The sequence below is a fragment of the Trichechus manatus genome, unplaced genomic scaffold (assembly GCF_000243295.1).
Source record: "Trichechus manatus latirostris isolate Lorelei unplaced genomic scaffold, TriManLat1.0 scaffold00010, whole genome shotgun sequence".
NCBI classification, from domain to species: domain Eukaryota; kingdom Metazoa; phylum Chordata; class Mammalia; order Sirenia; family Trichechidae; genus Trichechus; species Trichechus manatus.
In genome coordinates this window covers 26,326,816-26,338,896 of record NW_004443946.1, presented here as the reverse complement: position 1 = coordinate 26,338,896, position 12,081 = coordinate 26,326,816, and the positions used below count along the sequence as shown (strand labels likewise).

At 41.0% G+C, this 12,081-nt stretch overlaps 1 protein-coding gene across 1 annotated transcript; it reads right to left on the bottom strand.

Moving 5' to 3' along the window:
- Positions 1-724: 724 nt before the first annotated feature.
- Positions 725-10,698, bottom strand: LOC101348829 (acyl-coenzyme A thioesterase 1-like). The gene is made up of 3 exons (XM_004371021.3): positions 10,018-10,698; positions 4,616-4,818; positions 725-2,081 (listed from the first exon to the last, which is right to left on the bottom strand). The coding sequence occupies exons 1-3, from the start codon at positions 10,472-10,474 to the stop codon at positions 1,497-1,499; spliced, it is 1,245 nt and encodes a 414-aa protein (XP_004371078.1). The 5' UTR covers positions 10,475-10,698; the 3' UTR covers positions 725-1,496.
- Between the last annotated feature and the right edge of the window lie 1,383 nt (positions 10,699-12,081).

The window sequence follows — 12,081 nt, the reverse complement described above, 5'->3', positions numbered from 1 at the left end:
CATAAAGTGATACTCGTGAGGAGTGTGCCTCTCAGCTCAAGTAGATACAAGAGACTAAATGGGCAGCTTCTGTCCAGAGGTGAGATGGGAACGCAGAGAGAGGAGCTGGTTGAATGGACATGGGATATCAGTGGTGGAAAGGAGGAGTGTGCTGTCACAGTAAGGGGAAAGCAGTTAGGGTCACATAACAATGTACGTATAAATTTTTGTATGGGAGACTAACTTGAAATGTAAACTTCATTTAAACTACAACAATAAAAAACAGGAGGAGTGGAGATATAAGTAATATAAATCATAATCCATATTAAGGAAAATAAGACCTGGTTGCTATATCTTCATAATCATCCCATTCTTTTTCTATAATCATAAATACGTTTAGAAACTTTTTTTGTAAATATTTTCCTGAAGACACCCCGATTCCTAAAGTTTAATATTGTAGCCCATGGAATATAATTGTCAGTATCTAAAAAACAATTTGTTGCCTTTGAGTTGATTCTGACTCACGGCGACCTCATACGTGTCAGAGTAGAACTGTGCTCCATAGGGTTTATAATGGCTGATTTTTTGGAAGTAGATCGCCAGGCATCTCTTCCGAGGTACCTCTAGGTAGATTCAAACCTCCAGCTTTTTGGTTAGCAGCCAAGTGCCTTAACCATTTGTACCATGAAGATACCCCTTCAATATGTAAGCCTGGCTAATTAATTATGTGAAATAACCTTACTGGTTTATAATGCCCAATATATAAATATCTGAATTTTCTTTGTTAAGGATAAGAGTTTTAGATTGATTTTGTCATTATCTTTTCTCATTAGCTAAAGGACTATTAATAGCAATCACTGACTCAAGTGATTATTTTTGTCTTAAAAAGGTCGTGGATGAGACCTTTTGCTTACTTATATTCTTTTACTTGCCTCAGAGATCGTTGTGAGGATTCAATGACTGGCACAAAATTGGTGCTCTGGAAGCATTATTTCCTTCCCCAACCATTCTTCTCCTTTCTGGACTAAAACCTTTGTCACTCTATGTGTTGCTATGACATAGGGTTTCTGTCAGGTAAAAGAAAGTGCCTTTTTCCCACCACTTATTTGTTTTGTAAAATCAATAATACTTTTTTGTCATATTTATGCAACAGAACTTTTTTATTAGTACATACATGCATGCTAAAGTATAACATCTGAAAGAATATACATTAAAATCATCACAAAAGTTACTTTTGGGAAGGAGGTGATGGTCATGGCAGTAATCAAAGCAATGAAGGAAATGTCAGCTCTATGTGTCGTGCTCTAATGTGTAACCTCTACAGTGTTTATACTTTTGGCTCCCCTTGCATTCCTGATATTGTTTATTTGTATGAAAACTCTTTATAATTGTAATATTATTTAAAGAAAAAGGAAAAAAAACCTGAAAGTATTGTTATGATACATTCAGGTGAACTAATATTAACTGATGTTTCTAGCATATATTAGAGTTTGACTCACCAAACTTTCACTAACAAATTACTTTCCATCACCTAAGTGTTTGTGGAAGAAAGTCTGGAGTTGTTTCCAAGCATCTACCTGGGCCATGGCATGAGCCCGGGGCTCCCCACCCCAGATGACAGGACTGCCCACCAAGGTGTGCAGGGAAGCCTGGCACATGGGGAAGTAAGGAGGCTCAATATAGTGCCCGGCCCCTGGGTAACAGATGATCTGGGGCTTTTCCTTACAGTGGGCCTGTAAGCGGTTAGAGGCCTCATTAGCATAGAACTCACTCTTCCAGTTGTGGTCATCCAGACCAACAAGGAACAGAAAGGTACACTCAGCCCTTTCCACAGGAATGAAGCTCTTCTGGTCAGGTCCTTCCAAAGGGCTATTGAGGGCATCCATGATGTCTACAAGGCCATCTTTTGTCACCTTGATTCGATTTCGGTTGGCACTCAAGGGGGGCAGGGTCTTGTCTTTGTAGTGTAAGACTCCCCCAATATTGGCCACAGAGCCATTGATTATGGTGGCAGCCGTGATGCCCTTCAGGAACGAGGCCATGGAGAGGCAGAGGTCACCCCCTTTAGAAATTCCAAGCAGCCCAAGTCCTGGACCCTTTACCTGAGAAACAAACAGAGGCAAGAGAAGGAGAGTGAATCCATGAACAGTGAAATGTGGTAGGGAGTGGCCAGCCTTGGAAGTCAGGTGACCTTAAGTTTGAATGTGGGTTCTACCATTTACTGAGAGGTTTGCAACCTTAGGAAATTTACTTATCCTTCTTCCCTATCTTCCTCTCCACAATTTCTCCATCATTATTCTTGGTGACTTCAATATCCATGTGAATGATATATCAAATAAATACCTTGGACTCTCAATTCCTTGACCTCCATGCCTCCGATTATCTTTTTCTCTACTCCAGCTCGGCCACCCACTCTCATTGTCATACCCTAAACCTAGTTATCATCAATAACTACATCGTCTCCAAAATCTTACTTTCAAGCATTCCACCCTCTGATCACCATCTTCTATATTTCCAGTTTAGTCACTCTAGTGCTACCCATTCCAGCAATTTTTCCATCTCTTTGAGAACTTGTCTAACATTTTCCCATTATCTATACCTCCCTCATGTTGTTACTTCCCTCCTTATTTAGCTTAGATTTCATGCTTCATAATTATAGTCACTCCCTTGCAAACACTCTAAACTCTTTAATATATCTCTTCCTTTTGTCATACTTCCCTGGAAAAGTGGTAACCCTGGTTAATTCCACTATCTACTTCTTCCAGGCCTGCATTTGTACAAATGAACATTGCTGGAAAACATAAACACACACATTTGTGCTGACAAATCTTACTTTCATTTCATGACTACAAATTTCAAATGAGCACCCACACTGCCCATCAGTCCTATCACATTTCACTGATATGTTTGCTTTCCACTTCTCCAAAAGACTGTTTCGCACCTTCTCCCCACCTCAAACTCCTTTAACCCAAATCTCACTTTCAGCTCCTCATACTTCATTAAGAAAATAGAAGCTACCCAGTAGGAACTCTTCCTCATTTTCCCACTGCCAAATCTACCTACTTGTACATGAACTCAAGCTCTCTGCCTTCCCTCATATTTCCACAGAAGAAGTACCTCTTTTCTTATAATACATCACCACTTGTGCTCTGGATCCCATCCCCTCTATCTTTCTCAAGGACTTCACTATTACAATTATGTCCCCTCTCTCTCTCCTCCTTCATAATTTTTTTCTGTACTGTCTCATTCCCATCAGTATACTTATATGCTCTAGTACTGTTTATGTTTTAATAATAATCCCTTGACCCCACATCTACTCTAGTTACTGCCCTAATTCTCTACTCCCATTCACAGAAAAATTTGTGAAAAAGTTGTCTGTTATTGCTCTCTTCCTTGTCTTCCATTCTCAGTCTTCTTCAGGGTAGTTCCACAAAGACTGCTCTCGTCAGTTACCAGTGACCTCTGTGTTACAAACAAATAGCCTTTTGATTGACCTCTCAGCAGTACTGTTTTTCCACGTGGCTTCTCTTGAATGGCTTCATCGATTTACTCCTCACAAAAGTACTATTCATTAGATGATATTATATCACCCAGTTTTTCAAAGGCAGAAACAAGGCTCCAAGGTTATAGAGTTAGTAATTGGCAAAATCAAAATTCAAATTTAACTTCTCTTTATATACACCCTGGCACTACTATACCCTACTACTTCTTCTAAAAGTTCCAATGCTTCTACTTTGAGGTCTGAATGAATTGTAAAATAAGCCAGGTTTATCTTCTGATTTTCTAATACCCTGAGCCTAGAACCCTCAAATATTTCTTAGTATCCAGGGTCTTTGATTGCTCAGTTCTTCCTTTGAAACTTAATCCTGTGTTCTCACATGTTCAAGACCCAAAATGGGAGAGGGTTGCTAAACACAAACATTTAAACTGGGACATCTGGAGACAGTGATTTCCTTCCTCTTCCCCCTTACCTCCTGTGTCAAACCCAAGGTTTTCAAATATGTTTGGCTCACTATTGAATACTATCAAAAAACCAAACCCGTTGCCATCAAGTCAATTCTGACTCATAATGACCCTATAAGACAGAGTAGAACTGCCCCATAGGGTTTCCAAGGAGCACCTGGTGGATTCGAACTGCCAACCTTTTGGTTAGCAGCCATAGCTCTTAACCACTATGCCACCAGGGTTTCCATTAAATACTGTAAGATACTGGAATTTTAAATTCCATAATGTCAACTAAAGGAGCCCTGGTGGTGCAACGGTTAAATGCTCGGCTGCTAACTGAAAGGTCGGTAGTTTGAACCCACCAGTGGCCCTGTGGGAGAAAAGACCTGGCGATCTGCTCCCGTAAAGATTACAGCCTAGAAGACCTATGGGGCAGTTCTGCTTTGTCACATGGGGTTGCTATGAATCGAAAATCAACTCGACAGCACCTAACAACAACAATCCCAACTAGGAACAGCTTTATACTAATATATAATTGTGCAGAAACTGTCTATGAGAAGTGTCTATAAAAGGTAGTGTGTCTTGGGGGTAGGGAGTAGTTGGCATGAATGAGCCTAGTTCTGTAAGAACCCAGAGCATTATTGAGGATGATACCTGATACGTAGTTCATAAAGCTTAGAGAAGAACCAACCTCAGGGCGATTGAGCAGGTAGTTCACGGCTTCTTCAAAGTACTCCAGGTGTAGGATCTCTAGGCTCTTGGGAAGGTCTTCATAGTTATAATAAGCCAGAGCCATCACAGCAAAACCCTTCCCAGCCAGCAGACTAGCTCGGTACTCTGGAAGGCCACCTCCAGCTCCAGAAATGTCCACAACTCCAGGAAAAGGCCCAGGTTCTTGGGAAGAAACAAAATACAAAACTAAACTATTTCTGAAACTTCTTGCGGTGGTGTCAAAAGCCATTTTGTTGCCTACTTGGTGATGTCCAAGTTTTCTGTTGACAATAAAATGCTGACAGGCCTCTGGTCTTCAAGCATCCAAAGAGTGGCTTTGTCTAAATCCACATTTCCCGTTTACACCCAGAGTATCAAAGCCCCACAGATTTTTACAAAAACCACATACTACTTTTTTTTTTTTAATTGTACTTCAGGTGAAGGTTTACAGAACAAATAGTTTCTCATTAAACAGTAGTACACATACTGTTTTATGACATTGACTAACAACCCCATGACATGTCAACCCTCTCCCTTCTCAACCTTTTTTTTTGTGTGTGTGGTGAAAATATACATAGCCAAAGATACACCATTTCAGAAATTTCTACATGCACAGTTCAGTGACATCGACTACACTCTTCCAGTTGTGCTGCTATTCTCACTTTAGATGAAGGTTTACAGAACAAAATAGTTTCTCATTAAACAGTTAGAAGCATGTACTACTTTTGTAATTGAAAAAAAATTAAAAACAACAAATCATTGCTCCCTCCCCCTAAAAACAGACAATGCCAAACGCTAGTGAGGATGTAGAGCAACTCGAACCCTCATATATTGCTGGTGAGAATGCAAAATGATACAGCTGCTTTGGAAAACAGTTTGGCAGTATCATAGATTGAATTGTGTCCCCCCAAAATCTGTGTCAACTTGGTTAGGGCCATGATTCCCAGTATTGTGTGGTTGTCTTCCATTTTGTGATTGATGTAATTTTCCTATGTGTTGTAAATCCTAATCTCTGCCTGTGGTTAATGAGGCAAGATTAGGTTATGTTAAAGAGGTTTAGGGTGGGATGTAACACCCTTACTCAGGTCACATCTCTGATCCAGTGTAAAGGGAGTTTCCCTGGGGTGCGGTCTACATCACTTTAATCTTATAAGAGATAAAAGAGAGAAGCACGCAGAGAGACATGAGGACCTCATACCACCAAGAAAGCAGCACTGGGAGCAGAATCCGTCCTTTGGACCTGGGGTCCCTGTGCCTGAGAAGTTCCTAGACCAGGGGAAGATTGATGACAAGACCTTTCTCCAGAGCCGACAGAGAGAGAGCCTTTCTCTGGAGCTGATGCCCTGAATTTGGACATCTAGCTTACTAGACTGTGAGAGAATAAACTTCTGTTTGTTAAAGCTATCCACTTGTGGTATTGCTGTTATAACAGCACTAGATGACTAAGACAGGCAGTTTCTTACAAGTTAAACATATACTTATCATATGACCCAGCAATTGGCTCCTAGGTATTTACCCAAGAGAAATGAAAACTGTGTTCACAGAAAAATTTGTATGCAAATGTTTATAATGACTTTATTCATAATCTCCAAAGACTAGAAACAACTCAAATGTCATTCAACTTGGTGAATGAATAAACAAACAGTGGTGTATCATACAAGGGAGTACTACTGAGAAGTAATAAAAAAGTACTGATACATGCGAGAACATGATGAATCTCTGCTATTGAACTGCGGTAAATGGAGAAAGCCAGACTCAAAAAGCTATATACTTATTCTGCGTGATTCCATTTATATGATATTATGGAAAAGGCAAGACTATAGGGACAAAAAAACAGATCAGTTTTGCCAGGGGTTATGGGTGGGGGGAGGGGCTGACTACAAAAGGGCACTAGTAAATTTTGAGGGGGTGATGGAACTACTACTGAACATGATTGTGGTAGTAGTTACATGACTATATAAGTATGTCAAAACTCAGAACTGTCCACCAAAAAGGGTATTCAATTACATTTTACTGTATTAAACCATTGCCATCGAGTCGATTCCAACTCATATTAAATACTGTTAAAAACAACAACAATGTTGCTTTGCTAGTTGAAAAATAACAGAATTTCAGCATAAGTAATTAGGCTTGGTTCTTTTTCAATTAAAGGCAGGTTTACCTTGGGATAACCTCTTTCCTGGGATCTTATGTAGACTACTGGATTTTGGTCTAAGCAATTTGGTGAGTAGTACTGCCTGCCAGTTACTAAAATGGATAAGACAGAAGGAAGAGAAAGTCTTGGGGGTGGAGGGTCTCAAAAGTTCTATCTTGACTATGTTTAGATGGAAATGGAGATTTGTATAAAATAAAAAGTCCCTCCCCACCTCACTCTAAATCCCATTCCCCTGGAACAACCTCCCTATTTGGTTTGATATGCACTTTATATATCTCTACACACATTTATATTTGCTTTTGTTTCTGATTTATAAAGTAGGGATCATTGTATAGTGATTCTGCAATGTATCATTCAATGGATCAGTCTCGTTATTTGTAATGGCTATAGAGTATTCCATGGAATAGATGTACACCTACTCCTCACTTATTGACTATCTCATTATCTGACATTTTGCATTTATGACAAAAATAAAAAATCTATTATCCAACTATTATGTGCATTAATGACATAGATCTGGCAGTAACAAATGCCAGGATACAAGGCAAGAGTAATGCTGGCTGTGATGGTTAAGGTTATGTGTCAATTTGGCTGGGCCATGATTCTCAATGGTTTGGCAGTTATATAATGATGTAACTTGGCAGTTATGTAATGATGTAGTCATCCTCCATTTTGTGATCTGATGTGGTCATCCTCCATTTTTGCATAATGCTGATTTTTGCATAACGCTGATTTTTGCATAACGACCTAGTCTTTGGAACCTGACCATGTCGATAAGTGAGGAGTGGATATATTATAATTTATTGAACCATTCTCCAATTAATGGATGTCTTAGTCACCTTGTGCTGCTCTAACAGAAATACCACAAGTGCATGGCTTTAACAAAGAGAAGTTTATTCTCTCACAGTCCAGTAGGCTACAAGTCCAAATTCAGGGCATCAGCTCCAGGAGAAGGCTTTCTCTCTGTGTCAGCTCTGGAGGAAGGTCCTTGTGATGCATCAGTCTTCCCTTGGTCTGGGAGCTTCTCTGAGCAGGAACCTCAGGTCCAAAGGACATGCTCTGCTCCCGGCGCTGCTTTCTTGATGGTATGAGGTTCCCATGTGTCTCTGCTCACTCTCACTTCTCTCTTTTTTATGTCTCAGAAGAGATCGGCTTAAGACACTATCCAATCTTGTAGACGTCATGAGTATAACCTCATCATAGTGAGAGTTTACAACACATAAGGGGATCACATATAACTTCATCATAGTGATAAGAGTTTACAACACATAAGGAAATCACATCAGATTAAACAATCATACAATACTAGAAATCATGACCTAGCCAAGTTGACAGATATTTTGGGGAGACACAATTCAATCCATGACAATGGATATATGAGTTGTCTCCAATTTTTTAAAATAATGCTATAATTACGCTACTAATGCATGTAGTTTTGTGCCCTTGTGTATTTCCATAGGACAGATGTCTAAACATGGAATTGCTAGTTTAAGAACTATTAAGACTGAGTTTGAAACGGAAAACTAAGTAATGATTTCCAGGAATTCCCTGAGTACTGAAGGTATGGGATAACCATGTAAGGGTGGTTAAACTTGGAAAAGGCATTTGAATTAGAGAACAAAGTTGGCCTGAAGTATAGAGAACAGGAATTAGATAGGTAATCACAATAGCCACCAGGAGTGGGTGGGTGGGGATAGAGCCCAGGAGAAACAGAAGAGAGGGAAATCAGACAGTGGCCACTAATCCAGGAGTTAATGAATATTATTGCAGAGTGACCCTAGTAAGAAAAGGGATTATGAAATAGAGTAAAAACATGGGAAAGTCATACAAGAATTAAATGGTAGTTGTGTCTGTATGTGATGGGAAATTAAAAGTCTAGTGTGGGAGGGAGACATGTCATTGTAAACCCTCCTGTAATTTTTTTTGTTATACCATTTATGGGTAATTTAAATTTTTCATGTTTTTTAAAAAAGTTAATTTCTCAACTTTTCAACTTTTTCTTCCAACATCCAAAGTAGTACTAAAGTTTATATAAATTAGCCAGGAGGCAGGCCTCAGGCTAGCAACTGGAAATCTTTGGAGATTATTAGGTTTTTGTTTACCATTTCCATTAAAAAAAATGTATTTAACATATATAAGATTTAAAGAATAATAATAAAGCAAACACTGTATACCCAACTCTCCATTTATTAAATAGTTTGGTACTAACACCATTGAAGCCCCCTGAGTGCCTATGCCCCACTGAATTTCCTTCCCTCTCCACTATCCTAGATTTTGTGTTTATCATTTTGATTTTCTTTATAGTATTACCACTTCTATGTGTACTTTAAACAATATTTTGCTTATTTTTTAAATTTTATCTAAATGAAACGATACTGAACGTGTTTTTCTGGGATTTGTTTCACTCAGCACTTTTGGAGATCCATCTACGCTGATTCTTGTAGAATCACTTTTGCTGCTGTAATATATTTCATTGCATAAACATATCTCAATTTGTTCATCATCAACTCTATTGTTGATGGATCTTTGGGTTGCTTCCAGTTGTATTTTCTATTACAAACAATGCTTCAATGAACATTCATGAATATGCCTCCTGGTGCACATGCACCAGGAGTGGAATGATATATTTAACTTGTCTAAGACAAATTTGTTTTCCAGAGTGGATGAATAACCATACTCCTTCTACCAGTGTATTTGAGTTCCTTTTCCTCCACCAGCTTGTCAGCAATTGGTATTGTTAGACTTGTAAACTTTTGCCACTTTTGAGAGTGTGAAATGGTATCTTGTAGTTTTATTTTGCATTTCCCTGATTAGTAATGAAGATAAGCATTATTTCACCGGCTCTTCTATGAATGCCTGTTTATGTATTTACTTATTTTGCTGGGTTGTTTTTACTCACTGATGTTGATGGTTTAAATGTATATATTTTTTATCCTAATCCTTTGTCGGTTATGTGTTGCAATATGTTCTTTCATATCTGTCTTTTCCCTTTCCTACGATGTCTTTTAACAACTGATCACTGGATTTTAATGACTCCTCAGAAAGTTATGAAGCGGCAGAGCCACCTCCCCACCAAGTCTCACATTCCATTCCTGTCTCCCTGACACCTCTAGGCTCTTTTTACAACCCCATGGAGCTCTGGAATGTTGGGAGATACGTCCTTCCTCTGTCTAGAGTTCGCGAGATGAGAACTGAAGCAGAAACAATTAGGCAAGCAAGTCACTTACCCGGGGGCAGGAAGAGTGTCGCGCGCACCCGTCCCGCGCGTACCGGCTCCCTCCGCACCCCAGTCGGTAGGAAGTCGCGCTCGTGCACCGTTCGGCCGAGGACCCGCCGCGGGTCGGGCTCGTGGCCCTCGAGCACTTCCAGCGCCACTGCGAAGGGCGTCTGCACGTCCCGCTTCACCAGCCGCAGCAAGGGCTTCTCGGGCTCCAGGGCCCAGATGAGTCCCATGGGCTCCAGGCCCGCGAAGCTGCCGCCCAGCGCGGGCGCGCGCGCCAGCTCCAGCTCGCCGTCCATGTCCGCGCAGTAGCGCGCGTGGGCCCGGAAGAGCGCGCCCTTCTCGTCTCGCAGGGACGCGCGCAGCGTGACCTTCTGCTCCGGAGCCAACCTGTGCACCTTGATGTTCACCGGCTGGTCCCAGCAGCAGCGGCCCCTGGGCTCCAGGATCACAGTTGCTGCCATCCTAGCCGGGATCCAAGAGACAGGGCCACCCGTCCTCAGCTGTGGAGGCCTTGGCAACGGCACCCAACTCTTCAAGCCCCATCGGCAGAACCGGGACGCTCGCGGGACGGCGGGGGCTGAGGCTGCCGTTTTGCGCCTTGAGTTCAGACCTCGGCTGTGGAAAAAGTTAGAACTGGTTAAAGAGCCTCTAGTAGCGGGCTCGCTATCTACTGGCTGAGCGCCCGGAACCCAAAGGGGCGGAGCAGCCTACTCAGCTGAGCTAGGAAGGCCAGACTCGTGCCAGTCGGGAGTCTTCCGTTGAAAGCAGAAAGCACGAGCAAAAACAGACACGCTTCAACTTGCCTAAAGCCTCCTGTCTTGAAAACCTCTACGTTTGGAAAGAACTTCCGAGTTCAGCTTCTCGGTACTGTGGGCCGTGAAGAGTGGGCCGGCTAGGGCTGTTTCTGAAGGAACCTGGCACCTAACAAAGCCTCCAGTCGCCAAACTCTTGCCGGCTAAGAGTGCAGTTTTATCACTTTGTTGAATAACTCATACCAGTTACTAATCATAGGACTTTTCTTTTAAAATGGGAACCATGATGTTTTGCTTGTCTCTGTGTTATTTGTATGCTTATCCTTCCTCCACACCAGTCCCGCATTTAAAGGTACTGACGTCTTAGTAACTAACTGTGTGACCTCTGAGCTTCGTTCTTTACAGGCATAAAAATAGCCACACGAAGTAATGCAGTTATTATCTTGTTATACTGGGCTCTCAGTTTGCTCCATTTAGGCACATCTGATGTACTGGTCCTCCTGGATTTGCCCCCTTTTCTACTTTTTCATAAGCTATTCGCTCCCACCAGTGGTGGATTTTTCATGACGCTTAAGCTTCAGGCCTCTTTCAAGGCCTTTTACCTGACTTTACATTCATAATTTTGTATCGTTTTATTAGGAAAACCTGCAAATTGTATAAGGTTCAGGCCCCACAAAACCTGGGTTTGCCTCTGCTCCGGATAAACTCATGCTTAAGAGCTTTCTCCACAAGACCTTTCACCCAGTTCCCAATGCTCTCCAGCTGACTGGTCATTAATCAGGCAGCTCCCTGTAGCTCTAATTACTTTTGTTCTAGTTTTGTGGGATACTTTACAGAATATTTTGTGCATAAAAGCCTCAGGAACTAAAGAAGGTAAATAATAACAGCTAATTTTTTTGACAACCATCACCACTATTTCCAAACTATTTAATCACCCCAGACAGAACTTCTGTACCCACTAAGTGATAACTCCCCAGTTCCCCCTCCCCTCCCAGCCTCTGGTAACCACTAATTCTACCTCTATGCATTTGTCTATTCTAGATATTTCATATAAGTGGAATAATAAAATATTTGCCCTTTTGTGTCTGCCTTATTTCACTTAGCATAATGTTTTCAAGGCTCATTCATGCTGTAGCTTGCATCAGAACTTCATTTTTCTTTATGGCTGAATAATATTCCATTGTATGTATATATACCACATTTTGTTTATTCATTCATCTGTTGATGGACAGTTTGGTTGTTTCTACCTTTTGGCTATTGTGAATTATGGTGCAATGAACATTGGTGTACAAGTATGTGTTTGAGTCTCTGCTTTC

Excerpts from the sequence above, each read along its gene's own strand:
- LOC101348829 (XM_004371021.3), bottom strand. The coding sequence starts at position 10,474 with ATGGCAGCAACTGTGATCCTGGAGCCCAGGGGCCGCTGCTGCTGGGAC. Across the intron at positions 4,819-10,017 it reads GACACTCTTCCTGCCCCCGG|AACCTGGGCCTTTTCCTGGA; the intron begins GTAAGTGACTTG and ends TTTCTTCCCAAG. Across the intron at positions 2,082-4,615 it reads ACCTGCTCAATCGCCCTGAG|GTAAAGGGTCCAGGACTTGG; the intron begins GTTGGTTCTTCT and ends TTTGTTTCTCAG.